This window comes from Dama dama, chromosome 9 (assembly GCF_033118175.1).
Source record: "Dama dama isolate Ldn47 chromosome 9, ASM3311817v1, whole genome shotgun sequence".
Lineage (NCBI taxonomy): Eukaryota > Metazoa > Chordata > Mammalia > Artiodactyla > Cervidae > Dama > Dama dama.
In genome coordinates, this window is record NC_083689.1 from 15,204,748 (window position 1) to 15,229,373 (window position 24,626).

Consider the following 24,626-nt stretch of genomic DNA (forward strand, 5'->3'; position numbering starts at 1 on the left):
GGAGCGCGCGTGTGCGCGGGGCGCCGCTGCCGCGCAGCGCGGACAGGAGCGGCGCGCCCCTCCGGCGTGTTGAAATTCAAATGAGGCGAACTCCCTCCACGCGGCGCCGGCAGGGAGGTAGAGGCTGGGGTGAACCAGGCCAGGCAGGTCCGAGATACCCTGGGCGGGGTCGAACCCGCGGCCAATGTGAGCAGCGGAGGCTTAAAGAGCTCCGGTGGTCCCCGCCTCTTGCCGCACGATGGCAACCGAACAGTGGTTCGTGGGGCCGCTCCCCGCGGGCTCTGGGGAAACGCCGCCCCTGGACGACTTGGAATCTGGGGCACAGCCCGGCGAAGACCCCTCGTGGTCGCCTCCCCCTGGCGGACCTGGGAACCCACCCGAGGCGGAGCCCGAGAAGGATGTTCAAGGACAGCTGCCCCAGACCCCCACCTCTACGCCTTCCCCAGAGCGTCCGGCCCCAGGCCCCCGGCCCACCCCTCCTCGCCTGCCGTTGGACACCGTGTTCAGCCCCATCACCGAACAGCTCTGCTACCTGCTTAAGAAGGCAGATGATTTCCAGAGCTACTTGCTCTACAGGTGATGCTCAACGGGGCCCTAGATTCTACCATGGATAAAGGGGCAGAGGAGGGTTTAACAAAATAGGCGAAATACACTAGGTTTGCAAACTCAAAAGCATTGGGAGCTAGACGAAGTAAATGACGCTGGCTGATTAGCAACCCAATTTCAGAGTTATGAGAACTGTGTAGAAACTTGGGGTTAGGGAGGGCGGACTACTATGTGGGATTTTGGGGTTGCCAAACTGCTAGAACTTTTCTCCCACTTTTTAACTGTTGGCTTAAGTTTCGAACCTTGGGCAGGCTAAACAAAACCTATCTGGACCAGATTTGGCCTGCTGGCCACCAGTTTGAGACCTCAGAGGATGATATGATTCCCAGACCAAGGGAAGGGGGACTGTGATGCTCACAGATTAATGTCCATTGGAATCCCCTGGGAGGCTGTTTAAATCCTAGATTTCTGAGCTCCACCCAGGGAATAGTAGTAGGTCAAAGTCAGATGTGGGACTCAGGTGTCTGCATTTTAACAAGTGTTTCACATGTCTTTGATGATGGCGGTCCTGAAAGGTCCTCTGGGAGTTTGTTCGTAGTGGGAGTCCAGGCCAGGGATACAGGTGGGAGGGGTGCATAGAATGGGAGAAATTGGTGGGGGAGCCAAGGACTCAGGCAAAGGCCTGCTTCTCCCTTCAGCAGGGACCGAGTGCAGAAGGAACAGTTGGCAAAGGCCATGCCCACCTTCTTGCAGATGTGTGAGCCCTACTTCCTGTACCTGGAGGCAGCTGCTCGGAGTGTGCCCCCGGTCTATGGAGCCCTGCAGGAGCTGATCCGAAAGGGGGTGTGTGTGGAGCAGGTTTCCTAGACCCTGATGCCCCTTTCTGCATCCCTCAGGCCTGGGGGATGGGGAGGATGCTCCTGGAAGGCCAACTAATCTCGCTATGCCCCCTCTTCCATACAGCTGCTGGAGATCTCCCAACAACTCACTCTTCGCCTGGAACAGCTGGTCCTAATGTATGCCTCTTTTGGGTTCGTGAACTTGGAGGAGACTGACCCCCTAAGGTAAAAGCCTAAGAGACTTGGCTTGGGGTCAGGGGTGGAGGAGCCCAGGGCATAGCCTCATTCCCTACTCTTGAATCTCCTGCCAGCATCTCCTGTTTCTTCTGCGGGAGGTTCTCCATCAGTCCCTCCCATGAGGTGTCCATCTTCAGATACTGTGCCCCTGCTGCCTACACCGCCAGCCGCTTCCCCCGATACCTGTATAAGAAGATGCGCTGGAACCTGGAAACCACCCCAGAGGCCAGCAGCCAGGAGCAAGATTCCCACGTGGATTAGTGAGTCCCCTTATCAGAATCCAAGTCCTCCCCCTCGCTATGGGAGAATGCCAGTTTGGGCCACTGAACCACCACCAAAGTGGAAAACCAAGCAGGAATTCAAGAACCTTTGCAAGGTCATCCTCACCTTAAATATACATACATACATAGATGCACCCATCAAAATAGAAGTCGTTATCTTAAAAAAATAGGCTGACAGGGAGAAAAGACCTCAGTATTGTCACATGCCTACCTGAGAACCTGAAGGTAACTTTTGATGAGTTTCCACTTTACCTCCAAAATTAAAGCCCTCAAACAGAAGAACTAAGAGACTGCTCACTGCTCACTTTTAATTGCTGCCCCTTCCCTTCCCAGCTACTTCTTATGCTATCGAGATACATGGGAAGACACAGGCAAGAGTCCGGCCAATTCCTGCCCCCAGATTCAGAAGCTGTGGTCCATTGGCCGATGGGTGCCCCTAGGACCAGCCGAGGATGACCTTTATTCATGGTAGGAACCAGGGCAATGGTAAGGTGGGTGGGGTCTGGAGGGAGGGACAGAAGCCAACCAGAGACCATCTGCCTCCCTCAACATTGTTACCATTGATAATAATGAATTTTATTGTGCCCTGAAAAGCCTTTATGCAGACTCATGTAACAATCCACTGAGGTCTATACTACTAGCCCCATTTTACAAAGGAAACAGGTGTTCAGAGAGGTTAAGTTACCTGCCAAAGGACACACAGCTCGTTGAGTAATCAGCCAGGTCAGGGATAAAATTGCTCAGCCTCCCAGAGCCTTACCCTCTAGGTTTCGCATCAACAAGGAAACCACTTTCCCCCCAGGGTTTTTCCCACCCCCAGCTGAAACAAAGCCTCTTTCAGCCACAGCTTCTCGCTCAAGGGGAGGGGCTCCCGAGTAGCAGGGGACGCTCACGTCCTGGCCTGTCTGTCCCTGGGGCCCAGGATTTTGTGCCCGCAGCCGCCTGGGGACTATCAGCAGCTGCTGACCATCGGCTTCGAGGAGCCGTCGCACATGCTGGCCACCGACCTGCTGGTGCAGATCCTCACGGGCCAGGCAGGCACGGCTCGGCCCCCGAGCGCCGCCGGGCCCGCGGCGTGGGCCGCTCAGGAGTCTTGAACCTGGAGAGAGGGTGGGAGCTGGAGCTTGACAGTTCCAAACTCCAGGAGAGGGGGTAGGGGAGGGGCTCACTCGTTCTCCTAGTGCGGCTCGGCCTGCCTTCCAAGGGGCCAGGCCGAGCTGGCCCGTCCGCACTGGATCCGGCCCGGCCGCGGAGCCCTGCTTGTGAACACACCAGTTTTGTGTTAAATAAAAGAAAGAAAGAGGTCACAGGCTCAGCGTCCGCTCGGAGCGCCGCTCCCCTCCCCTTGGGGAGAGGAGGCCCCGCCTACTCGCTGTGGCCTTCTGGGTAATGTAGTCTTATGGAAACAAAACCGTGGTCCGCTGACTGGCCGACGGGAGCTCAGAGCATGCGTAGGGGCCGGTACCAAGCAAAAAGGGAAGTAGCGGCTCCTGTCAACAACCGGAACCCAGATAACCGCAAGTTTCGGGTAGCGAGGAAATTCAACGCCCACTGTGAGAAGGAACGCAGGGCTACGCCCACTCTCATGTTTTGACCCGGAAATTATTTCCCTGTACCGAAAAAGACTATATTTCCCGACGTGCCCCAGGAAAGGGCCAGCGATCAGTTTCCTAAGCGCCGAGGTTAGATCTTTCTCTTCCAGCTTTTGGGTCATGGCTTGGGCAGGTCGCTGTACCCTCCTGAGGTGTCCGGGGCGCGGGCTGGGTGGGACAGCGGTGAGGCCCTCCTTGGACTGAAAAGGAGACCGGGTTGAGAGGTGAACCTGCCTACCTAGAGCTTCAGAGACCAGGTGGTGGAGCCTGCACCTGATAGCAACTGGTCACTTGCCAGGGGAGGAGTGTCCTTCTCATCCGGCTGTCAGTCAGCTGCGAGTTACCCACCCCTTTCCCCTTAAACTAACGGACACCTTTTGAGTCTCCCTTGCATTTTCAGAGTTGGAGGAGAGACTTGGAGCCCTGCTTACCTAATAGTCCCTGACACATAGTATTATCATGTGTTATGATTATCCCAGTTTACAAATTATAAAAATAGAAACGTGAAGTGAATCATGATTAACCAAAACCCTTGTCTTTTTGGAGTAGGAGTAGAGGCTTCTGGTGACAATTTCTGACTGCACCAAGGATTTTTTAGTCCACAACCCAGGAGTTTGAATGAGTCCAAACGGGTTCTGAAGTTCCCTAATACTGAGTCAAGGCCCCTCTGAGTTCACCACCACTACTGTTCAGACTTAGTTCAGTTCAGTTCAGTCACTCAGTCGTGTCCGACTCTTGGCAACCCCATGGACTGCAGCACACCAGGCCTCCCTGTCCATCACCAATTCACGTAGCCTACCCAAACTCGTGTCCATTGAGTCGGTGATGCCATCCAACCATCTCATCCTCTGTCGTTCCCTTCTCCTCCTGCCCTCAGTCTTTCCCAGCCTCAGGACCTTTTCAAATGAGTCAGTTCTTTGCATCAGGTGGCCAAGGTATTGGAGTTTCAGCTTCAACATCAGTCCTTCCAATGAACACCCAGGACCGATCTCCTTTAGGATGGACTGGTTGGATCTCCTTGCAGTCCAAGGGGCTCTCAAGAGTCTTCTCCAACACCACAGTTCAAAAGCATCAATTCTTTGGCGCTCAGCTTTCTTTATAGTCCAACTTTCACATCCATACATGACTACTGGAAAACTGTTTAGACTAGTCCAGTCCAATAGAAATTTGAGCCACAAATGCGAGTCACCTATGTAATTGCAAATTTTTAAGAGCTATACTAAAAGAATAAAGAGGCCAGACTTTTAGTGATATTTTTATTTAACCCCAGATATCCAAAATATTTTTGCAACATATAATTAATATAAGAAATTATTTTTTAAAAAAGAAATTATTGAGGTATCCCCCTTTTTTTGTACTAGGTTTTTGAAATCTGTGTATTTTGCACTTATAGCACATCTCAATTTGGACTAGCCACATGGAGCTTTAATTTATCTTCCCTTAAGACAAATCCACAAGCCACTTAAAACTAGATTTCCGGTGGGTGGTGGCAGTCCCGGGAGAAGAAGGAAACAGGTTTGATTTCCTGGGTCCTTTTGGTCAGGAGGGAAGCCCTGGTGGCTCAATGATGAAGAACCTGCCTGCCAATGCAATGGGGGAGATGGTGGGAGGGTTTTCCATCCCTGAGTGGGGAAGATCTCCTGGAGAAGGAAATGGCAACCCACTCCAGTATTCTTGCCTGGGAAAATCCCATGGACAGGTGAGCCTGGTGGAATGCATAGTCCATAGGGTCGTAAAAGAGTCAGGCACAACTTAGAGAGTAATAACCAGTAGTTGCTCAGGAACTGTCTACACCCATGATTCTCTAGCTTTAGAATCACTGGAGGGTTTGATCACTAAGTCTGGGATGGAACTTTTTTCTTACAAGATCCCAAGTGATGCTGATGTTGCTCATCCAGACACCACACTTTAAGCTTGTATCGACCTATATCGAGCCTACATCGACTTCGTGGCTCTCAAATTTGGCTCCATGTTAGAAACACCTGAGGAGCTTTATTGATTCCAAAGCTTCTATCAGAAGCTGATTTATTTGACATAAGCATGCCTCAGGTAACTTTAATATGCAAGAAAGTTCATGAATCCAGGTCTATACTTAATTTCTGTCAACTCAACATACTTAGCTCTTAGCTCCTCTGCAGGGGATTAAAAACAGGCTCTTGGTGTTTCCATTTTCCACCTTGGCAGTGCTGGCTCTGAACTCTGGTGTTTAAGACTTGAGAGTTCCTCGAACTGCAAGGAGATCAAACCAGTCAATCCTAAAGGGAATCAATCCTGAATATTCATTGGAAAGACTGATGCTCCAATACTTAGGCCCCCTGATGCAACTTAGGCCCCCTGATGCAAACAGCTGACTCATTAGAAAAGACCCTGATGCTGGGAAAGATTGAAGGCAGGAGAAGGGGACAACAGAGGATGAGATGATTGGATGCATCACCAACTCAATGGACATGAGTTTGAGCAAGCTCAAGGAGATGGTGAAGGACAGGGAAGCCTGGTGTGTTGCAGTCCATGGGGTTGCAAAGAGTCAGAAATGACTGAGAGACTGAACAACAAATGCCGGCTCTTTCCTGCCTTTCTCTCCATTCCTCCCAGAGTCACAGTCAAGCATGTGGTCAGTGTGCTGATGATGGGGTCAGGGGTGGGTCCTTGGGCTGAGCTACTGTTGGGGTGCAGTGCTGTGTGAGCTAGACCCAGGCATAAATCCAGGAGTTTAAACAATGATTCTAAAATAGTCTTTTCTGGGTCTCAGCGTATCTCCAGGAATTTGATACATTAAAACTGCAGAATATACTGCACTGATGCAGCTTTACAGCTTATCTTGAACCCCATCAGAGGCCTTGGACCCCTAGTCTTGGGACCAAGGGAAGTTAAGGAAGGCTTGCCAACTGAGCCACAAGCCCTATTGCAAACAGGTATTGTTTGCTGTCTGCTCTTACCTCCCACCAATTAAAGTTTTCTAAATAGTCACAATTCTTTAAAGTTCAGTAGATTTCTCTTTTAAAGATGATTTCCAGTTACTTTTGGGTTTTTTGTTTTAGATTTTTTCGGCTGCACCACAGGGGTTGTGGGATTTTAGTTCCCAAACCTGGGATTGAACAAGGGTCTTCCTTCGGCAGTGAAATCATGACGTCCTAACCACTGGACAGCCAGGGAATTCCCTCCAGTTGCTTTTGGAAAACAGAGACTTAACACCACTGAGCTCACTCACTCAAAGCACTGGTGATACGAAGTAACCCCTACCTCCTCCCTGTTGAAACCAGGTCTTTGTTTTACAGCACACCCTCTCCTCCTTTTAATATCTGTCTGGGGTCTGTAAGGGCTTCCCTGGTGGCTAAGATGGTAAAGAATCTGTGTGCAATTTTGGAGACCCGGGTTCCATCCCTGGGTTGGGAGGCAACCCACTCAGTATTCTTGCCTGGAGAATTCTATGGACTGAGGAGCCTGGTGAGCTACAGTCCATGGGCTCTCAAAGAGTCGGAAACGACTGAGCAGCTAACACACACACACTGGGGTCTGTAAGCATCTGAGGTTTACACTTGCTAGGCAGATTATAAATGGCCTTACATGCCCTGCTAAGGAGCTTGAACAACCAACACCACATTTTTTTTTTTGTAGCTATTGTTTATATCCCCAGGGTGGGAACAACCTCTTATCACTTCTGTCTAGCCAGCACCATGCGCGGGGCACGTCGTTTGGCACCAACAAAAGTTGACGAAATCTGGAAAGGGAGGGCATGAGTTCGTTTGTCCCAAAGCCGCAGTTCGCGCCCGCATCGCTAGGGGGCACTAGGACCCCGGCAGGGCCGGGGGAGACCAGCGGCCACGGAACCGGGCGACAAGGGGACATTATGCATTCCGGCTGGCGCCTCCCGTGTGTGTCAGGCCTTCCTCGTCTCGCCGCGCTCCTGCCCCACCCCAGGAGAAGAAAACCCAGAAGAAAACAGCCTGCACTGTCCAGAAAGAAAGGGCTTTATTGGGGAGTAGGGGCAGCCGAGGACCCCTGTCTTCTAACAGACAAGGCCAGAAGGAGAGGCTAAGTGCCGTTTGCAGTTAGGCGGCGAAGGGCTGGGCAGTTTTACTGGCGGTGGTGGTGGCGGTGCTTCCCAATGGGGACTAACAGTTTTATAGAAGATTCTGGTCAGTTTCACAAAGTCAGGTTCAAGGATGCTGATCGATTGCGTCTTCCCCGGCGCAGACCTGTGGCCCTTCTCCAGGCCTTCCGCGGATACGGAGGGCACTCCTGAGCGCCCGGGCCCGAGGGTCTGCGGGGCATGTTACTTTCCTCCTGGGACTCCAGAAGGCCGGAACCTCAAGGCTCCTCCTGCCAGGGGGAGGGGCCAGACCAAAGGCAAGTCTTAGCGGCGCGCGCACCGCGAGTGGGGACACCCAGGCGCCGGATGGGGCAGTATGGGCCCCACGACCACCGCCTCCTCCTCACCCGCGGGCCACGCCCCGGACTTTGGGTCCTAGCGCAGTGACTTCCCAGGGAGCCCTTTCGCTAGCCCAGTTTTCTCCCATGCAGAGGGTTGGGGTAGGGGCAGGAGGGGAAAGGAGTTCCCACCTGTTCCAGACCGTTCTCCGAAGCCTTTCTGCGAGGAGGCCAGATCACCGCCAGCTTTCCGTCGCCTCTGCTCACTGCGGAGGAAGGGGCGCTCAGCTGGGATTGCCCCACCCTACGCCTTACCGGCAGGAGGCGGCCAAAACGAAGGAGAGCGGCCGCGCCCCTTAAACACACACAGGCGTTCACCCCCCTCCTCCCCACGGAAGCCTCCGTCCCGAGGGAGGAGGGAGGAACCCCAGGGAGGGGGAAGGCGAACAAACCCACAGTGAGGAGGTAGGAACCAGAAAATTCAGAGGGGCAGATCCAGGTGTGCCAGAACCCAGGGAGGGTCCCTGGGAACCCGACAAAGACATCTGGGATCCTCCTCCCTTCCCCCACCACAAGCCTAGGTGGGGTGGGTCTGGGAGTTCGACGGGGGTGGGGGTGGAGCATAGGGACGGTCAGTCCAGAAAGGGTGGGCAGAGAGAGGAGAGTCGAGAGGGGTGTCCGGGGAGTTCGGGAGCCGGGAAGGGGGACCCTGAGGATTAGAGGCCCATTGGAGTTGGGGAGTCGGTGAAAGCGGCTGGAGCCCAGGGAATCCCCAGCGTTGGGGCGCCGGTGGCTTACCCGTTAGGCTGGGCGCGGGCTCCTTGAACTCGGCGGTGCCGTAGAGGCTCAGCCGCTGGCGCTGCAAATCCCACTCGCGTTCATTCACCTCGCGCACCTCCTGCTCCAGCAGCGACGGTGAGATAGGCGGCGGGGCGCGAGCCAGCACCGGACACCGGCCCTGTACGACTGAATGCGGCCGGCCTCCGGGCTCGGGCAGCCGCTGCGTGTCTGCGCTGCCCTCCACCGCGGGTGAGGAGTAGCACCCAGCCTCGAAGAAGCGCTTGAGCTCGCCCAGCGGCTGCGGCGGCGGCCGGGCGCTCTGCTTCGGGACCTCGGGGCGCGCTAGCGCCGCCTGCCGATAGGCCTCCCGCTCGATGTCTCGCTGCATCTGCGCGCCCGCCCGAGCGCGCTCCAAAGCGCGCGGGAGCGCGGGGCTAGGGCCCGGCAGGCTGAGCACCGGCCGCACGCGCAGTTCGACGAGTTCACTGCCCGCGCGACCTGGGCTCAGGCCCCGGCTCCGGCGCAAGCTTTCCTCGCGTTCGCAGCTGCGGCGGATTTCGCGCTCGATGGGCGTCTCCATGAGTGGCTCCTCTCGGGGATGTTGTGGGGTCTCCGAACGCAACTGGAGGGCTTCCGAGTTCGACTCAGAGGAGGTTTCCGGACCTTGAGAGAGACACTGCTCCAGGAGCCCCGCGCCTGGCGCTTCAGACGGTTCAGGGTCGTCGCTTCCTTGCCCAGGACTCTCAAAGCCCCCAGCTGCGGTCGGCCCAGGACGCTCTGCGTCCTGCTTCGCTGATGGCCCGAGGACTTCCCTCTCTTGCTCAGGAGTCTCCGCGCCCTGGTCTGGGTAGGGCACGGGGACGTCGGTATTCAGCTCTGCGGCAGGCTTGGGAATTTCAATATCTAAGCCGGGAGGTTCAGGCCCACGCGCTTCGGAAGACCCCAGGGCTCCGTTCTGAGGCCCAGGGGCTTAGGTGTCCAGGGTTGGGAGCAGCTCGGAAGCCTTAGCTCCCAGCGCTGGAGTTTTGATGCCCAGAGCTGGGACACCCTGCCCTGCGCAGCACCTGTGGTTGCAATTGCCGTCCGCTGGTTCCAAGGCGTCGCCCGCACGAGCCACTTCTCTGACCCGCCCCTGGCCTCCAAGAACTGCCCTCGGGGGCAGGGCCGGGCACCGCCCCCTGCACCTGCCAGCCGGACTCGGAGCCCCGCCCTGGCCCCGCCCCCGAGGGGGGGGCGCTTCAGCTGGGCACTGGGTTTGGTCCACTGACCCGCCTGTCAGCTCGGGGCATTGGGTGTTTTAGAAGAGAGCGTCCCTAGACCTAGTCTGCTACCTGGGGGCGCCAGTCTAGATGCAGTGTTCACTCAATGGGCGCCACCTTGGCACCTTTTCAGGCTCACGTCTCCGGCATTATCAGGGGTCTTGGTCCCACCCAGCTGCACGCCTGGCTGAACCTCTGAACCACTGTCTTCTGGTGGGGTGTCCTCCGAAACCATCTTTCCGGGGCCTGGCCTGGCCCGCCAATCCTGTGTCAGCAGGCTGGCAGCGACACCAACGGCCTCCGGGCTGTCCTTTCAAGTTCCACCCCTGCAGCGCACAGTTCGGGCTGGAGGGGGCGCCAGGAACCGCCTCTCCTACCGCCCCAGTCTCCCTCCCCGAGCCGAGCGCCAGCGCCCGCGCCAGGCCCATACGGCGCTTCCCTCACCCCACCCGGAAAAGTCCGCGAGCCGGCCACTGCCCAGCGCACTCCCAGACCGAGGGCCGAGGCAGGCATGCACACACAGCGTGCCCAGGGCCCAGAAGAGCGGCTGAGATTGGAAAGGCGGTCACCTTGGGCCCAGGCGACTGGGAGACCCAGAGAAGTATCCAGGCTTGTGGGGGAAGTAGCTCCCTGCAGCTGGGGTCAGATTGTGGTGTTCTTGGCCAGGATTGATGCCAGGAACAGGCGAACTACTCCCAGGGACATTTTCCACTCTCTTCCACTGGGCTTTCGCCAAAACCTGCCTCCACCCCCTCCCCCTCCATTTTGGGATGACCAGTGAAAAAGATAGTTCCCTAAAGAAAGGGGGAGGGGGGCGCGGCTACACAGTCTCAGGATCGCCAATAATCCCGCAACTCCCTGCCTATCCTGGTAACTCCCTATCTATCCACCCTCTCACTCCACTCTCCTGGATCCCAATCTCAAGCTGCTACCCTCCTCCCTCTAACTCTATTGGCCCAATTGGGATTGGGCCCACCTGGGTTTCATCCCACTGAGAACCTGAGCCAAGTTGTCAGCCTTCTCCAAGACTCAGTTTCTTTATCTGTAAAATGGGGATGGTAGTACTTACCCCTTTGGGAGGCGTTGACGATGAAGACTCTACTTCTGGAATGAGTTGTCTCTACAGTGGACTCTCCACTTTATCATCTCCTATTCCTCTTCTTCCCTGATGGCTCAGTGGTAAAGAATCCGCCTGCAGTACAGGAGACACGGGTTCAACCCCTGGGTCAGGAAGATCTCCTGGAGGAGCAAATAGCAACCCACTCCAGTATGCTTGCCTGAAAAATCCCCATGGACAGAGGAGCCTGGCAGGATACCGTCCAAAGAGTCACAGAGTCAAAAACGACTTCACATGAATATGTGCATCTCTCTTCTAGCCATGCATACCGTGCTCTCGGTTCCACCACACCACAGACCCTTCTCTGTCCAAGGATCTCCGTGACCTCCATTTACCAGACCTGGTCACTGGCTTTTCCCTGAGTTCCTTTCCACTAGCTCCTTAGTCTTGGAGAACGCTACCCATTTATGGTTTTCCTCTGACCTCCCAGGTGCCCCTTTTCAGATTTCTGGTTCACCTGCATCAGTGGATTCTTTCCCCTCTGGCTTCCATTGGGTTTGACTGATGGGAGAGAGGCGAATGAGAGATCATGTGTTCTTCCTCCAAGCTTTGTTGGCTGTGTCCCTCCACTGCCGGCAGCAGCTCCAAACAGCTCTCTCCCTCCAGGGCTATGGGGTGGTAAGAGCTCCCAGCTGTTGCTAATCCAGCCAGTGCACTATGCCTTCTTTATTTCCTTCTATTGAGTTCTGATCAATTACTTAGTTTAAGTATACAATGTCTTTCCTGCCAACACTCAAACCTTGACAAACTCCAATTTCACACTTTAAACACCATCTCTATGCAGATGTCTCCCAAATTTATATCTCTAACTCTAATTTCTCCTCTGAGTTATCCAAGTCCCCAGTCTAACAGATAGGTCAAACTGAACACTTTCAAAACTGAATTCTTGGTCTCCCCCCAACTCTACTTCTCTTTACTACATATAGCAACTCACTCATGCTGTTTTTCATGTCCCAAAATGTAGAACTCAGCCTCAATTTCTCTTTTTTCCCTACCCACCCCAGTCCATTCATATATTGGATTGCTGTTTGCTCTGCCTCCAATATATATTCTGAATTCGTCCACTTTTCCCAGCCATTCATTGCCCTCTGATGTCTCTCCAACAAACTTAGGAGAAAAGTCCAAATTTCCTACCCTGGCTCAACACCCTTCCCACTTCTCAGATCTCATCTCCTGACACCGTCTCCCTTGATCTCTCCTCCATCTGAACCTTTATGCTTTCCTCAAACTCTGCGATTACATTCCCACCCCCAGGGCCTTTGTACTGGCCTTTCTCTCTGCTTGGAATGACTCAGTACATGGCTGGTTTCTGCTATTCAGATCTTGATTCAGATGTCACTGCTTCAGAGAAGTGGTCTCTGATCACCCAGCCTAGCTCAAACACAGCTCTTTTTCATAACTCTATCCCTGCCTTTTTTTTTTTTTGTAATTCACCCAATACTACAGTTGGGCTTCCCTTGTGGCTCAGATGGTAAAGACTGCCTACAATGCAGGAGAACCAGGTTTGATCCCTGAGTTGGGAAGATCCCCAGGAGAAGGGAATGGCTACCTAATCTAGTATTCTTGCCTGGAGAGTGCCATGGACAGAGGAGCCTGGTGTGCTACAGTCCATGGAATCACAAAGAGTTAGACACAACTGAGCGACTAACACTTTCACAATACTATAGTTATCATCAATTACCTTGTTTCTTTATTTGTATATTATCTATCTCTGCCTGCCCCCCACCTCAGCTGTAAAGTGAGTGGTATTACAGCATTTTCTGTTTGTCATGTTCACCCAACTCTCTCATGCCTAGAACAGTGCCTGACACATAACACTTATTAAAGAATGTTCCCAAAATTGGGAACAAAGAAATAAACTAGACTTGGAAGTTGCCGCTGAGTTTAGGAGACAGACACAATTATAAACAGAACAATCTTGCCTCAGGGTGGAACCCAGGACGAGAGTATAGAGGGAACCCTATATAAGTGTTTATCTAAATAGCTAACAGTTACAATAGCTACAAGCATTGAAGTAAAATATACACTGTCCTCCAAAAGGTGGGAACAACCCAAATGTCCATCAACAAATGAATGGATAAGCAAAATGTGATCCATTCATACAATGGAATATTATTCAGCCATGAAAAGGAACGAAACACTGATTCAAGCTAAAATGCAGATGAACCTTTAAAACATGGAGAAAGGAACGGCAACCCACTCCAGTATTCTTGCCTGGGAAACCCCACGGACAGAGGAGCCTAGTGGGCTACAGTTCATAGGGTTACGAAGAGTCAGACACTATTCAGCAACTAACACTTTCCTCTTTTGAAAAAAATGATGCTCAGTGAAAGAAGCCAAACAGAATAGGCCACATATTGTATGAGTCCACTGACTAAAAAAAAATGTCCAGAATAGGTAAATCTACAGAGACAGATGCAGATCAGTGGTTGCCAGGGGCTTGGGAGGGGAGTGCCTGTTTAATGGGTACAGAATTTCCTTTTGGGGTAATGAAAAGGTTCTGGACCTAGATAGTAGCAAGTTGCACAACATTACAAATGTACTAAATGCTACCAATGGTAAATTTTGTTTTGTGTATTTTACCACAATTAAAAACTGATTTTTAAAAATGTGTTCTCTATTTCTATCATGGCAAATAAACTTTTATTTTATTTTTTAAAACTTTTATTTAAAAAAAAAAAACTTGGCTGACTTGGGTCTTAGTTGTGGCACAAGAGATCTTCTTGCCTCATGTGGGATCTTTCACTGTGGCATGTGGGCTTGGTTGCCCCACTGCATGGGAAATCTTAGTTTCCAGACCAGGAATCAAACTCGTGTCCCCGTCATGGCAAGGTGGGGGATTCTTAACCACTGAACCACCACGGAAGTCCCCCAAATATGCTTTTAGGAGGATATATTGGGTTAGCCAAAAAGTTCACTTGGGTTTTGCCATACCATCTTTGGGTTGTTGTTATGAAAAAAGAAAAAAAAAAAAAAAACCCAAAGGAACATTTTGACCAGCCCAATAGAAGACCAGGTTCAACTGAAAATATTTTGAATCCCTAGGAGTTTTGTCCTTGGCATAGGAAAACCCCAGGCCTCAGTCTGGCCCCGTTTGTTTTCCACCCCCAAGTCTGTCCTGCACAATGAGGGGCCTTGTACATGTACTTAGGGACCCTGTCCCATGTACCCAAGCTCTTTCCTCGCTCCTCTGCCAATTTTTGGCCATCCTGAGTAGGATCTAGAGCAGGGAGGAAGGATTAAGTTGGGCACATTCCCTTTGTTCCATGGGGAGCAGACCCTCTGAAGCAAGGAAGGGGCCTAGGGGACTTCCCTGGCGGTCCAGTGGTTAAGACTGTAGGGGCCATGGGTGCGATCCCAGGTCGGCTGGGGTGAACTAAGACCCTGCATGCTATAGAGCTTGACCACAAGAGTGCTGGGGGCTGCAGCAGACCACCCTGGAGAGTAGGAAATGATTTCCCCAAGAGGATGGTTGGATAAAACACATGTTCAGCTGAGAAAAGGGGCGCTGCTCCTTGAAGAAAAGAATGGTGGGAAGATTGAATAGGGACCTTCAAGACTTGGGTAAGAAGTTCTCTAGACATTTCTCATCACTACATTCCCCCAACAGTTATCAAACCTAAGGGGCATCCAGTGTCCTGGAGGCAATTTGATTGAATTCTCTCATTTTCCGAAAGGGGAAACAGAGGTCCAGAAAGGAAGTTGCCCTGAGTTGTCCAGAGCTCAAGCCTTCTGGTTCTCATGAGGCACAGGCTCTGGTCTCCAGAATCTTCTGGTGGGATCAGCCCTCCATCCTCACCCCAGAGATCAGGGTCCAAGAAGGGAGGGCAGTAGTATGTAAAAGCAACAGTGTTCGAAGGCAGGTTACCCTTGGTGGACAGCCGGACTTGGAATGTCTAGGGTGCCAGGCAAAGGTGCCCTTGTCTGAGGGGCCAGGGAGTCCCAGCCCTAGTCCACAGGCTTGACCAGGCATGTGAGAGTGTGTTTGCCGGGAGGCAGCCGAGTGCAGCAAGGAGGCCAGTGGCTGGTAAATAATTGATCAGGACAGCTGATAGTACCTCCCCAGAACTGCCCGCCAGACCCCAGCCCCCCTCAGCCCGGCCCAGGCGTCTCCCGCCTCCTGGCCCAAACCAGCTGGACCAGCTCTCCCAGTGCCCGCCTGCTGCGCCCACCCCCCCCCCAAACTCCCGACAGCCAAGTCACAGCCTCCGGGGCACCTTTCGGCAAGCACCCGGGGTGGTGGATCTGGAATTCGGAAATCAGAACGTGGGCTTCTGGGCAGAGATGGCCCTGCAGAGCCATGTGTGGTCTCTGGCCACACCCATGTAAGTGTCCGGGGTCAGGGGGGCCAGTGGGCAGGGCCTGGGAGGGGCTCATGGGAGACGCTGGCCTTCCTAAGGGGGGACGGCAGGGTGGGGGTTGTTGCTGCTTAGAGCTCCAGCTAGCCTCTCCTAAGGGGGCCAGAAAGAGTGAAGGGCAGCTGGCAGCCAACCCTGGAGCCTCTTCAATGCCCCCCTCCCCCGAAAGTCGGGTGGGAGATGTGAATTCTTACCCCCTTGTTTTTTCGGGATTTTCCACCGGCAGGCTTCAAGCCCAAAGTCCAGCCAGAGGCGGGGTGGGGCTATTACTTGAGTGGGGGATGGGGAATGTCAGGGTCCCTCATATTTCGCCTCTAAATTCATCCTTTGGCGTCTGGGGTGGGAAGAAATGTTTGAAATTCAACAGGAAAAAAAGTTAACAGCTCCCAAACTGGAAAAGAGAATTTCAACAGGGAAATGATTACCTGCTTAATGAAATGACCACCAACTGTCCCTGGCAGGGCAAAAAGCTGAAGATTTAGAGACAAGCAACATTGAATAAAGTGTGCAGATTGTTTTAATATTTGAGATGTGAAGGCCTTTGAAAGTCAGAAGATGGAAGGGGCTCCAGAGGTTTGTAGAGACTTCTGGAAAAGGGGCTCCCTCCAGGGACCCCAATTGGGTCCCTCACTCTTTTGGGTTCCCCGTTGCATTATTCACCAACTACAAACCTGGTTGCCTAGCAATGGGAATCTGATCTCCCCCCACCCCCCCAGCAAGGAGGAGGCAGGGTGATTACATCTTGGGCGTGGCAGAACAGAGGGGAGACTTTAGCCTCCCCCAGGGCAAACCTATTAGCAGGGGGTCTGAGCTTCCTTTAGGACACCCTGTAAAGCATGAACTTCAGCATCCTGCCCTAATTGGAATTGAAGACCCACCTCCCCAGGCTGATCTCTGGTCCCCTGGCTGTCAAGATAAAGATGCATGAACTTCCATTTCTCCACAGTGTTCCCAGTATTTGGGCTCTAAGAGCCTTGAGTTCCAATCCTGACTCAATGACATTAGACAAGTCTTCTGCCACTTCTCAGAGCCTCAGTTTCCTTTTCTGTAAAATGGGGACAGTAGTACTACTTAGCTTTTAGGATGGTCGAGAGGGTTAAATGAGTTATTAAAGAAGTTTTTTGAAAGGCGCTCAGTCCTGTCTGACTCTTTGCAACCCCATGGACTGTAGCCTGCCAGGCTCCTCTCTCCATGGAATTTTCCAGGCAAGAATCCTGGAGTGGGTAGCTGTTGCCTTCTCCTGCAGATCTTCCCAACCTAGGTATCGAACCTAGATCTCCCGCACTGCAGGTGGATTCTTTACCATCTGAGCCATCATGGAAGCCCCAAATGAGTTACTAGGAGTAAAGCATTTAACGGTGCCCAGCATGTGGTGTGCACTGGCTAATGGTTGGCTGATTTTCTTGTCAGTTGGAATGTCAACTCAGCAAAAAGTTGACTACAGTGTCTCAAGATCAGGGCAGGGAGGAGGAGGCGGAGACGGCTGCGGGAGCCTAGCGGAAGCCCCATAGAGCACTTAGAGAGCTATATATAGTAAGTGCTAAATGCGAGCTCACTATTATGCCTTCATGGTGAAGCCAGAGAAGATCAGGGAGGCCCCACCAGAGTTTGGGCAATGAGGTTTAAACTCATCTGATAGGTTAGTGCTCAAATTAATAAATCTTTGAAGGGCTTGCTCTGTGCCCACCCTGGGCGACGTGTCAGGGCCAACATGCAGATAGATATATCCTTCTAGATATTGGAAGCACCTCCATGTAGCTGGCACCCAGTGCATCTCTGTGATGGGAAGTTGTGACGATGACTGTCCCCGACGTGCACTGCAGTACCAACCAGTCTCCAGCTTCCAGGGGGAGCCCAAATGGACTAGGGGTGCCCTGGAGGCTGAGACCTGGGGACCCCGGGGTGTTTTGAGGTGGACAACGATGGGGGAATTGCAGGTTAAACCTTAAACGGCAAGTCCCCCTCCCCCCAGTTCGGAGTCCAGCACTAGGCAGTGTGACCTGGTGATCCTTGCCCCCTGGGAGGGTGGCTTGCAAGTGGAAGAGGCAGCTCTGGAGTTACCATGGCAATGGCATGTGTCCACAGAGAGATGGACACTTCTCTCCCAGACTCTCACCCCCTCCCTCAACCCGCATGTAAGGGATGCTGGGTAACAGCCAAGGTCCAGAGAGGGTGTGGATTTGGGAAAAAATACAGAGCATGTTCCAGCCTGGTGGGATTCAAGCTTCTGGGGATGGTTATTATAATTAATTAAAAACATTATTAGTCATGGGAATTATTTAAATTATTATTATTTTTCTTTTTGACTTGTGGGATCTTAGTTCCCCAACCAGGGATTGAATCCCTGCCCTCAGCAGTAAGCGCCCAGTCCTAACCACTGGACCGTCAGGGAATTGCCTAAAATTACTATTAATAATAAACTATGCTACTGTTTTGGGGGCACATAGTCCTAAGTTTTTTCCTGCATGGATAGATATTTCCCTGAAAGGGAATCTCTCTCTGCAAGCTGAGGAAGGGTCAAGCTATTCTGGTCCATTTTACAGATGGGGAAACAGGCTCAGAGGGGTGATGTCTAGCCTCAGAAGCGATTTAGCTCAGCCTGTCCCGGCCAGGGCTCTCTCCCCATCACAGGACCCCTGCCTTCTGCCCTGACTCCTCCCAGGTGCAAAGGGGAAATAGAGAAAATTACTGGGTTTGGTTGATTTCCAAGCAGCTCAGGGATCTTGGCTCAAAGAGGGGTGTTCAAGAGATGGGTCTGCGAGGGTTGGGCCCCCGGGAGGCTCCTTTCGCAGCCCAAGCCGGCCGCCCCTCAACCCCGCTCCCCTTCAACCCCCGCCGTCTCCCTGCAGGCCCATGGCGGAGAGCTCCCTCTACCGGCAGCGACTTGAGGTCATCGCGGTAAGGGACGCCCTACCAGCGCGCTGCGCCCTGAGCCCTAGGCACCGCTCGCCACACCCAGGCCTCTTCCTCACCTCTTTCCTATCTCAGGGAGCAGGCCTAGCGCTCTGAACGTGCGGGGAGCACCCTCAGCTCCAGCCGCGCCTGGGGCGCCCCACCAAAATCCTCAGGCCCCTCTGCTCCTCAGTTCTTCTGTATGATCATCAACACCCCCAGAATGGAGCTCTGGGGACTCCGCACTCTCAAATCTGCAGCATCTGTTCCATTCTTGAACCCCGTCTCCCAGATACACCATGTCTGAAGCCCCCTGTCTCAGGCCCCCAATCTGGACCTCATCTCTCCGGACCTCCATCTCTGAATCCCCATCTCACCAACCCCATCTCTCTGGTCCTCCACTGCTGCACTCGCATCTCTCTGGACCATCTCTACATCCTAGTCTCGCTAGATCCTCACGACTGCACCTCCATTTCCGTCTTCCCACCTTACTAGCCCCCTCCATTGGATCGTCATATCTGGACCCCCATCTCTCTGATACGCATTCCTCTTAATCCCATATCTCAGACCCCTCCCCCTCTGGATTCCCATTCCGGGGCCCTCCCCATCCACAGACCCCGCCCCCCTTCCGCCCGGGCGAGGCCTCCGCAGCATCTGGGGCGCGGCCGGCCCCGCCCCCGCCGGCCCCGCCCCTACCCTCTGCTGACTCAGCGCCTCCGCCCCCCAACCTCTTCCCCGCCCGGGGCCCCGACGTGTGTTCCGCTACCCGGTGCGGCCTGCAGCCCCGGGAGTCCCGGGAGCCCCCGGGAGCCCCGGCGAACCTGGCGGAGGAGGGAGGGGGGGAAGGGGAGGCGGCGGCCCCGGCCGGCCCCACCCGGCCAGCGGGCAGGTCAGGGTCCTCTGTACGCAGGAGAAGCGGCGGCTACAAGAGGAGATACGCGCGGCGCGCCGCGAGCTGGAGGAAGAGAAACTCCGCGTGGAGCGGCTCAAGGTTGGGGGCGGCCGGGGGCGCCTGCTTAGCCCGGGCAATGAAGTGGCGGTGTCTATGAGAATCAGTTCTGGGAACCAAAGGAGCCTCTCTTTAGACATGGGGTTAGGGGAATTGGTTCCAGCTTCGGGGACGGGCGTCTTCCCCAGCTTGGGAAGAGTGGTTGGTGGTGATGGGGGACGTTTGTTCTACCTTTGGGAAGATCATGGGAACGTGTTTGTTACGCTTTGGGGTAGAGAGGGGCTAAGAGGGACGTTAATTTCCCCTTTTTGGGTGTCTGTCCCATTCTGGAAAAGTTGGGGAGATGGGTGTTTCTTCCAGCGTGGGAAAGCGGTCGGCTGGGAACGGGGTGGCTTCCCACCTGGCATTGTTGGGGCACGTATCCCAGCCTGAGGCAGAAATGTCTGTCCGTCCACATGCCCCTTCCCATGGCCAGAGGAAGTCTCTCCGGGAACGCTGGCTAATGGACGGGGCAGCTGAGGAGCCAGAGCGGCCCCAGGACCCCACCTCACAGGACCCCCAGTCACCTGAAGACCAAGCTCAGGCCCGCATCCGGAACCTGGAAGACAGCTTGTTCACGTGAGTAGGGCCCCCTGCCTGATAGCTTCGCCCCTCTGTCTAGGCCAGGCCCCTCCGCCCACTCCGCTGAGACTTCCGGTGGGGGTGGCCCGTTGAGCCTGGGGTCCAGGCTCCCAGCAGCCCCTTCTCTTCCCCAGACTCCAATCCCAGCTGCAGCTGCTGCAGAGTGCGTCCACAGGTGCCCAGCACAAGCCCTCAGGCAGGCCCACCTGGCGACGACAGGTGAGGAACTAGGGGATGAACCAGCAGAGCTCAAAGCAGTAGTCTCCAAGCACAGTTGTATTTTTTTTGACCCTGCTATGTGGCTTAATTCCCTGACCAGGGATCGAACCTGTACTCCCTGCAATGGAAGCGCAGTTACTTAACCACTGGACTGCCAGGGAAGTACCCAATCACAGTTTAGATGCTGGGTCCTCTGGTCTTGTGGTCTTGGGCAAGTTGCTTTCCATGCCTAAGTCTCAGTTTCCCCATCTCTAAAATGGGGATACATAACAATAGCATACAGCTGGAAGAGGTGTGAGAGAGGGTCAATGAGATCATAGCTTGGTACCGGAAGCAGACACAACGGAATTTTTTTTTATATGTTGTCGAGTTGTGTTAATCGCTCAGTCGTGTCTGACTGAGTTTGTGACCCCATGGACTATAGCCCGCCAGGCTCCTCTGTTCATGGAATTCTCCAGGCAAGAATACTAGAGTTGCTATTTCCTGCTTTGGGGGATCTTCCTGATCCAGGGATTGAACCGGGACCTCCTGCATTGCAGGCAGATTCTTTATCATCTGAGCCACCAGGGAAGCCCTATTTTGATATATGATTGCCAATATGACCTGAATGAAGAAAGTAGTCAGAAAATGTTGTGGGGCGGGGTTGGGGCTGGGGGGCTGGGGCTGGGAGTTCCCTGGCAGTTCGGCGGTTAGGACTCGGTGCTTTCACTATAGTGGCCTGGGTTCAATCCCTGGTTGGGATTACTAAAATGATCCCACAAGCCGCACAGTTTGGCCAAAAAAAAAGAAAAGAAAATGTGGGGATGTGTTCTCAGAATTCAGCCTCCCAAATGGGAAAAGGGTCCCCATGAGATGCTCTAATGATTTGAGGCATTTCCATGATTTGAGGGATTTGGGATTTTGTTTTGGTAATGCCTCTATTAAGATATAATCCACATGCCATACAACATATGGGTCTTTGAAAACCAAGACGACTTTACATTAAGATCTGGCTCTCTGGGTTATCCTTGAAGTCCATAGATCCAGTAACATTATCCAGTATCCATAGATCCAGTAACTGATGCACCTGGCCACAGTAAGCTGTGGGTTTTCCACAGCCCCCACCTCTCCTTGATGCCTTACTTTGGCTCCCAGGTGCCTGTCTCAGGACAGAAGGGGAGAGGAGACCTTTGGACAGAGGAGGGTAGGATTGAGAGCTGAGAGATCTGTGGGGTTTGGTGGAGGTGGCCTGTATGGCCAAGTCCCTAGCTCCCCTCCCTGAGCTCATCTTTCCCTCCATCCCTTCATCACTCCACTCCAGCCACCCTGACCCTTTTCTGTCCCTTGAACTTGCTTAATTCATTATAGCCCCAGGGCTTTGCACTTGCCTTACCCCTCTTCCTAGAATGCCCTTTCCCACCCCTTGACTCAAGGCTGGCTCTTCTCACCTTTCAGGCCTTTGTTCAATGTCACCACCTCCAAGAGGCCCTCCTGCATCTTTTTTTTTCTTTTTTTAATATTTATTTGGCTGCATCAGATCTTAGTTGCAGCATGTGGGGTCTAATTCCCTGACCAGGGGTCAAACCCATGCCCCTGCGTTGGGAGCATGGAGTCTTAGCCACTGGACCACCAGGGAAGTCCCCCTCCTGCATTTTATACCTACAGGAGGCACCCCATCACCTCCCAACCATTTCCTAGCCCCTTATCCTGTCCCCCCCCCCCATAGCCCTTCTCACTTCCTGAATTATAGATTTGTATTTTATGTTTATTACCTGCTTCCTCCCACTGGAATTTAAGTTTTAACAGCAAAAGTCTTAAGTATCCCTTAAGTGGGATTTCCCAGGCGACTCAGTTGTAAAGAATCCACCTGCTGGTGCAGGAGATGTGAGTTTGATCCCTGGGTCGGGAAGATCCCCTGGAGTAGGAAATGGCAACCCGATCTCATATTCTTGTCTGGAAAACTCCATGGGCAGAGGACCCTGGCAGGCTACAGTTCACGGGGTCACAGAGTCAGACACGACGGAGCACGCATGCATGTCCCTTAAGTAACCTCAGTAGCTGGCAGAGTAGGTCCCCAATAGAGGGCAAGGCTGCATGGACACAGGATTGACTGGGTGCATACCATGTGCAGGGCAGGGCAGTAGAGGGAGCTTAGAGAGGTGAGGAAGACTCACGGTTTGGTCCTGAGGTAATGGGGAGCCATCCAGGGTGTTTGAGCAGGGGAGGGGTGCTGCCATGCTGGAGGCTGGAAGTGAGATGTGGGCTGCCCTGACCTTGTTTCTGCCATCCCTGCAGGGTCACCGTCCTCTCTCCCAACCCAGCGTGGAGTCAGGTCCTGCAGGTGGGTGTTTTGAGGTCTGGGGGTCGCAAGAGGAAGGGCCTGAACCTCACACTGTTGCCCCATCTCTCCTCTTCCCTGACTCCCCCAGGCCAGACTGGTCTAAACAAGAGAGCCTCCTTGCCAGCCGGACCGCTGGGCACATACCTGGAGTCCCCCTCCGAGCCCAGAACTGAGGCTGCCGGGGTTCCAGCAGCCCCGAGGCAGGTCCCTGGGGCAGCAGGAACCTCCTCAGAAGCCAATGGCCCCTGCCCTGGATCCAGCCTCCCTCTGGAGCAGGAGCCGAGTCAGGGGGTGGTGGCACCTGAGGGGGCAGTGAATGAGGCCAAAGCAGGAGGCATGGTGAAGGTGGTGTGGGAGGGGCTGAGGGCCACGGAGGACTGTGCCGTCGGGGCCACAGGCTTGGAGCTGGAGGCTAAGGTGGAGGAGATGGTATTGGAGGCCATCGGGGACAGGCAGGAGGCCAGCCGTCCAGAGCTCCCCTCGTGGGTCAAGGAGGACAGGGCCATCGTGGAGGTGGTCTGGGAGGGGGTGGCGGGTACAGAGGGCAGTGACTTGGAGGCCATGGCGGAGGCAGGCAGGGGCCCAGAGGCCTTGCAGACCAGCTCCCTGGGGCTCCAGGAGGGATCGGGGGGAGCAGATCCTGGAGCAGGTGCCCCCAGAAGCAGCCCTGATGGTGATGGGCAGGGGGTCTTTGGAGGAGAGGAGGGGTCCTTCATTTGGGTGGAGAGAGTGACCCTCAGTGAGGAATGGGAGGAGCTGGAGGTGGAGGGGTTGGAAGGGCCAAAGGCCCTGGGAAGGGAGGAAGAGGATGAGCGTCCACGGGGGGCAGAGGGCACAGGCAAGGAGGAAACGTGGGAGGCGGAGAGGAGGCGGGCGGAAGGACCTGAAGGTGCAGAGAAGAGAGGCAGTGAGGGAAAGGCAGGCACGGATCCAGAAGGAGCAGAGATGTCACTGGCGGCAGAGGGGAAAGGAAGCCAGGAATCCTTGGAGCCAGAGAGAAGAGGTGAGGAACACGTGGAAACAGAGATGGGAGGAGGTGATGAACCATTGTCGGCAGAAAGGAAAGAAGCTGAGGGACCTCGGGGGGCAGAGAGGGGAAGAGATGAGAAGCCATTGGGAGTAGAGCAGAACGGAGGTGAGGAAGAGCTAGAGGCAAGCCAAGAACCAGAGGCAGCAGAGAGAAAAGGGGAGGAGTCACTGACGGCAGAGAGAATAGGAGGTGAGAAGCCATTGGAGGAAAAGGAAAAAGTAGATGAGAGGGCAGAGAGAATGGGAGACGAAGAGCCCTTGGAGGCAGAGAAAACAGGAGACGAGAAATCACAGAAGGTAGCAGGACCGGGAGGTCAAGAGCCACTGGAGGCAGAGAAAACAGAAGATGAGAAATCACAGAAGGTAGAGAGAATGGGAGGTGAGGAGCCATTGGAGGCAGCGAAGACAAGAGATGAGAAATCACAGAAGGTAGAGAGAGCCGGAGGTGAGGAGCCATCAGAGGTGGAGAAAAATGAAGATGAGGACTCGCTGAAGGCAGAGAGAACCGGGGGTGAGGAGCCATTGCAGACAGAGAAGACTCAGGGGGTAGGGGAAGAGCAGAGAGAGTCAGAAGAAGAAAAGGAATGTCAGGCAGAGAAAGTGAGTGAGGCAGGGGCTCCCTCAGAAGCCAAGGAGGTGCCAAGGCCGGAGGATGAAGGACAGCAGCCCCAGGAGAAGCAGGAAGGCTCCCCAGAAGCAGAAGTGGAAGCAGCGAAGCCCCAAACTCCTGCTGAGGGCCAGGACCCCACTGGAGATGCCACCCCACTCCTGGCAGAGACGTCAGCTCAGGATCAGCCTGCTGAGTGCCAGCCACTGCTGCAGATGGAGGGGCCCAGGGCCAACCCCAGTGCCCGCCCCGTGCCCACTTATGCGCCTGCCCGGCAGCTGGAGCCATCTGCCCCTCCGGAAGGTGAAGAGGCTAGCAGCCCTAAGCAGAAGACATGCCAGTGTTGTGCGGTTATGTGAGCTCATGCCCTCCACCCACTCCCAGCTCCTCTCACAGCTACCTCGGCCTCTTGGCATCCAGCAGGCAGTCCCAGGCGCAGACGGGGCACCGGACTGACCATGGCACCTGGGAGCCCGTTGGTGTACACGTTCCACCTCCACCTGGGCTTCTGGACCCCTCACCCGCTGCCTGTGACCTGGCCCTCTTCTGTGACAAAGCTTTTTATACTTGAAAATAAAATGCTAAGCATTCGGACAGTGTGAGTGTGTGTGT

General features: G+C 54.2%; 3 protein-coding genes across 3 annotated transcripts; 2 read left to right on the forward strand and 1 right to left on the reverse strand.

Annotated features, from left to right (window-relative positions):
• The first annotated feature begins 238 nt into the window (after positions 1-238).
• On the forward strand, positions 239-3,010 carry C9H19orf67 (chromosome 9 C19orf67 homolog). The gene is made up of 6 exons (XM_061149206.1): positions 239-576; positions 1,245-1,389; positions 1,510-1,610; positions 1,697-1,882; positions 2,237-2,371; positions 2,826-3,010. Exons 1-6 carry the CDS (start codon positions 239-241, stop codon positions 2,998-3,000), a joined length of 1,080 nt encoding a protein of 359 aa, XP_061005189.1. The 3' UTR covers positions 3,001-3,010.
• Positions 3,011-7,447: 4,437 nt separating this feature from the next.
• MISP3 (MISP family member 3) lies at positions 7,448-9,819 on the reverse strand. The gene is made up of 3 exons (XM_061150111.1): positions 8,662-9,819; positions 8,056-8,129; positions 7,448-7,815 (listed from the first exon to the last, which is right to left on the reverse strand). Exons 1-3 carry the CDS (start codon positions 9,221-9,223, stop codon positions 7,804-7,806), a joined length of 648 nt encoding a protein of 215 aa, XP_061006094.1. The 5' UTR covers positions 9,224-9,819; the 3' UTR covers positions 7,448-7,803.
• A 9,308-nt stretch (positions 9,820-19,127) lies between these two features.
• Positions 19,128-24,608, forward strand: PALM3 (paralemmin 3). The gene is made up of 5 exons (XM_061150112.1): positions 19,128-19,260; positions 19,694-19,836; positions 19,974-20,058; positions 22,333-22,378; positions 22,467-24,608. Exons 2-5 carry the CDS (start codon positions 19,721-19,723, stop codon positions 24,371-24,373), a joined length of 2,154 nt encoding a protein of 717 aa, XP_061006095.1. The 5' UTR covers positions 19,128-19,260; positions 19,694-19,720; the 3' UTR covers positions 24,374-24,608.
• Positions 24,609-24,626: the final 18 nt, after the last annotated feature.

Bases quoted from the DNA above. Each gene is read 5' to 3' on its own strand.
- PALM3 (XM_061150112.1), top strand. From the start codon at position 19,721: ATGGACGGGGCAGCTGAGGAGCCAGAGCGGCCCCAGGACCCCACCTCA. The intron at 19,837-19,973 runs GTGAGTAGGGCC...TCTCTTCCCCAG, and splicing joins CTGGAAGACAGCTTGTTCAC to ACTCCAATCCCAGCTGCAGC. The intron at 22,379-22,466 runs GTGGGTGTTTTG...TGACTCCCCCAG, and splicing joins CGTGGAGTCAGGTCCTGCAG to GCCAGACTGGTCTAAACAAG.
- MISP3 (XM_061150111.1), bottom strand. From the start codon at position 9,223: ATGGAGACGCCCATCGAGCGCGAAATCCGCCGCAGCTGCGAACGCGAG. The intron at 8,130-8,661 runs GTAAGCCACCGG...CTTCCTCCGCAG, and splicing joins GCCCGCGCCCAGCCTAACGG to TGAGCAGAGGCGACGGAAAG.
- C9H19orf67 (XM_061149206.1), top strand. From the start codon at position 239: ATGGCAACCGAACAGTGGTTCGTGGGGCCGCTCCCCGCGGGCTCTGGG. The intron at 577-1,244 runs GTGATGCTCAAC...TTCTCCCTTCAG, and splicing joins CAGAGCTACTTGCTCTACAG to CAGGGACCGAGTGCAGAAGG. The intron at 1,883-2,236 runs GTGAGTCCCCTT...TTCCCTTCCCAG, and splicing joins CAAGATTCCCACGTGGATTA to CTACTTCTTATGCTATCGAG.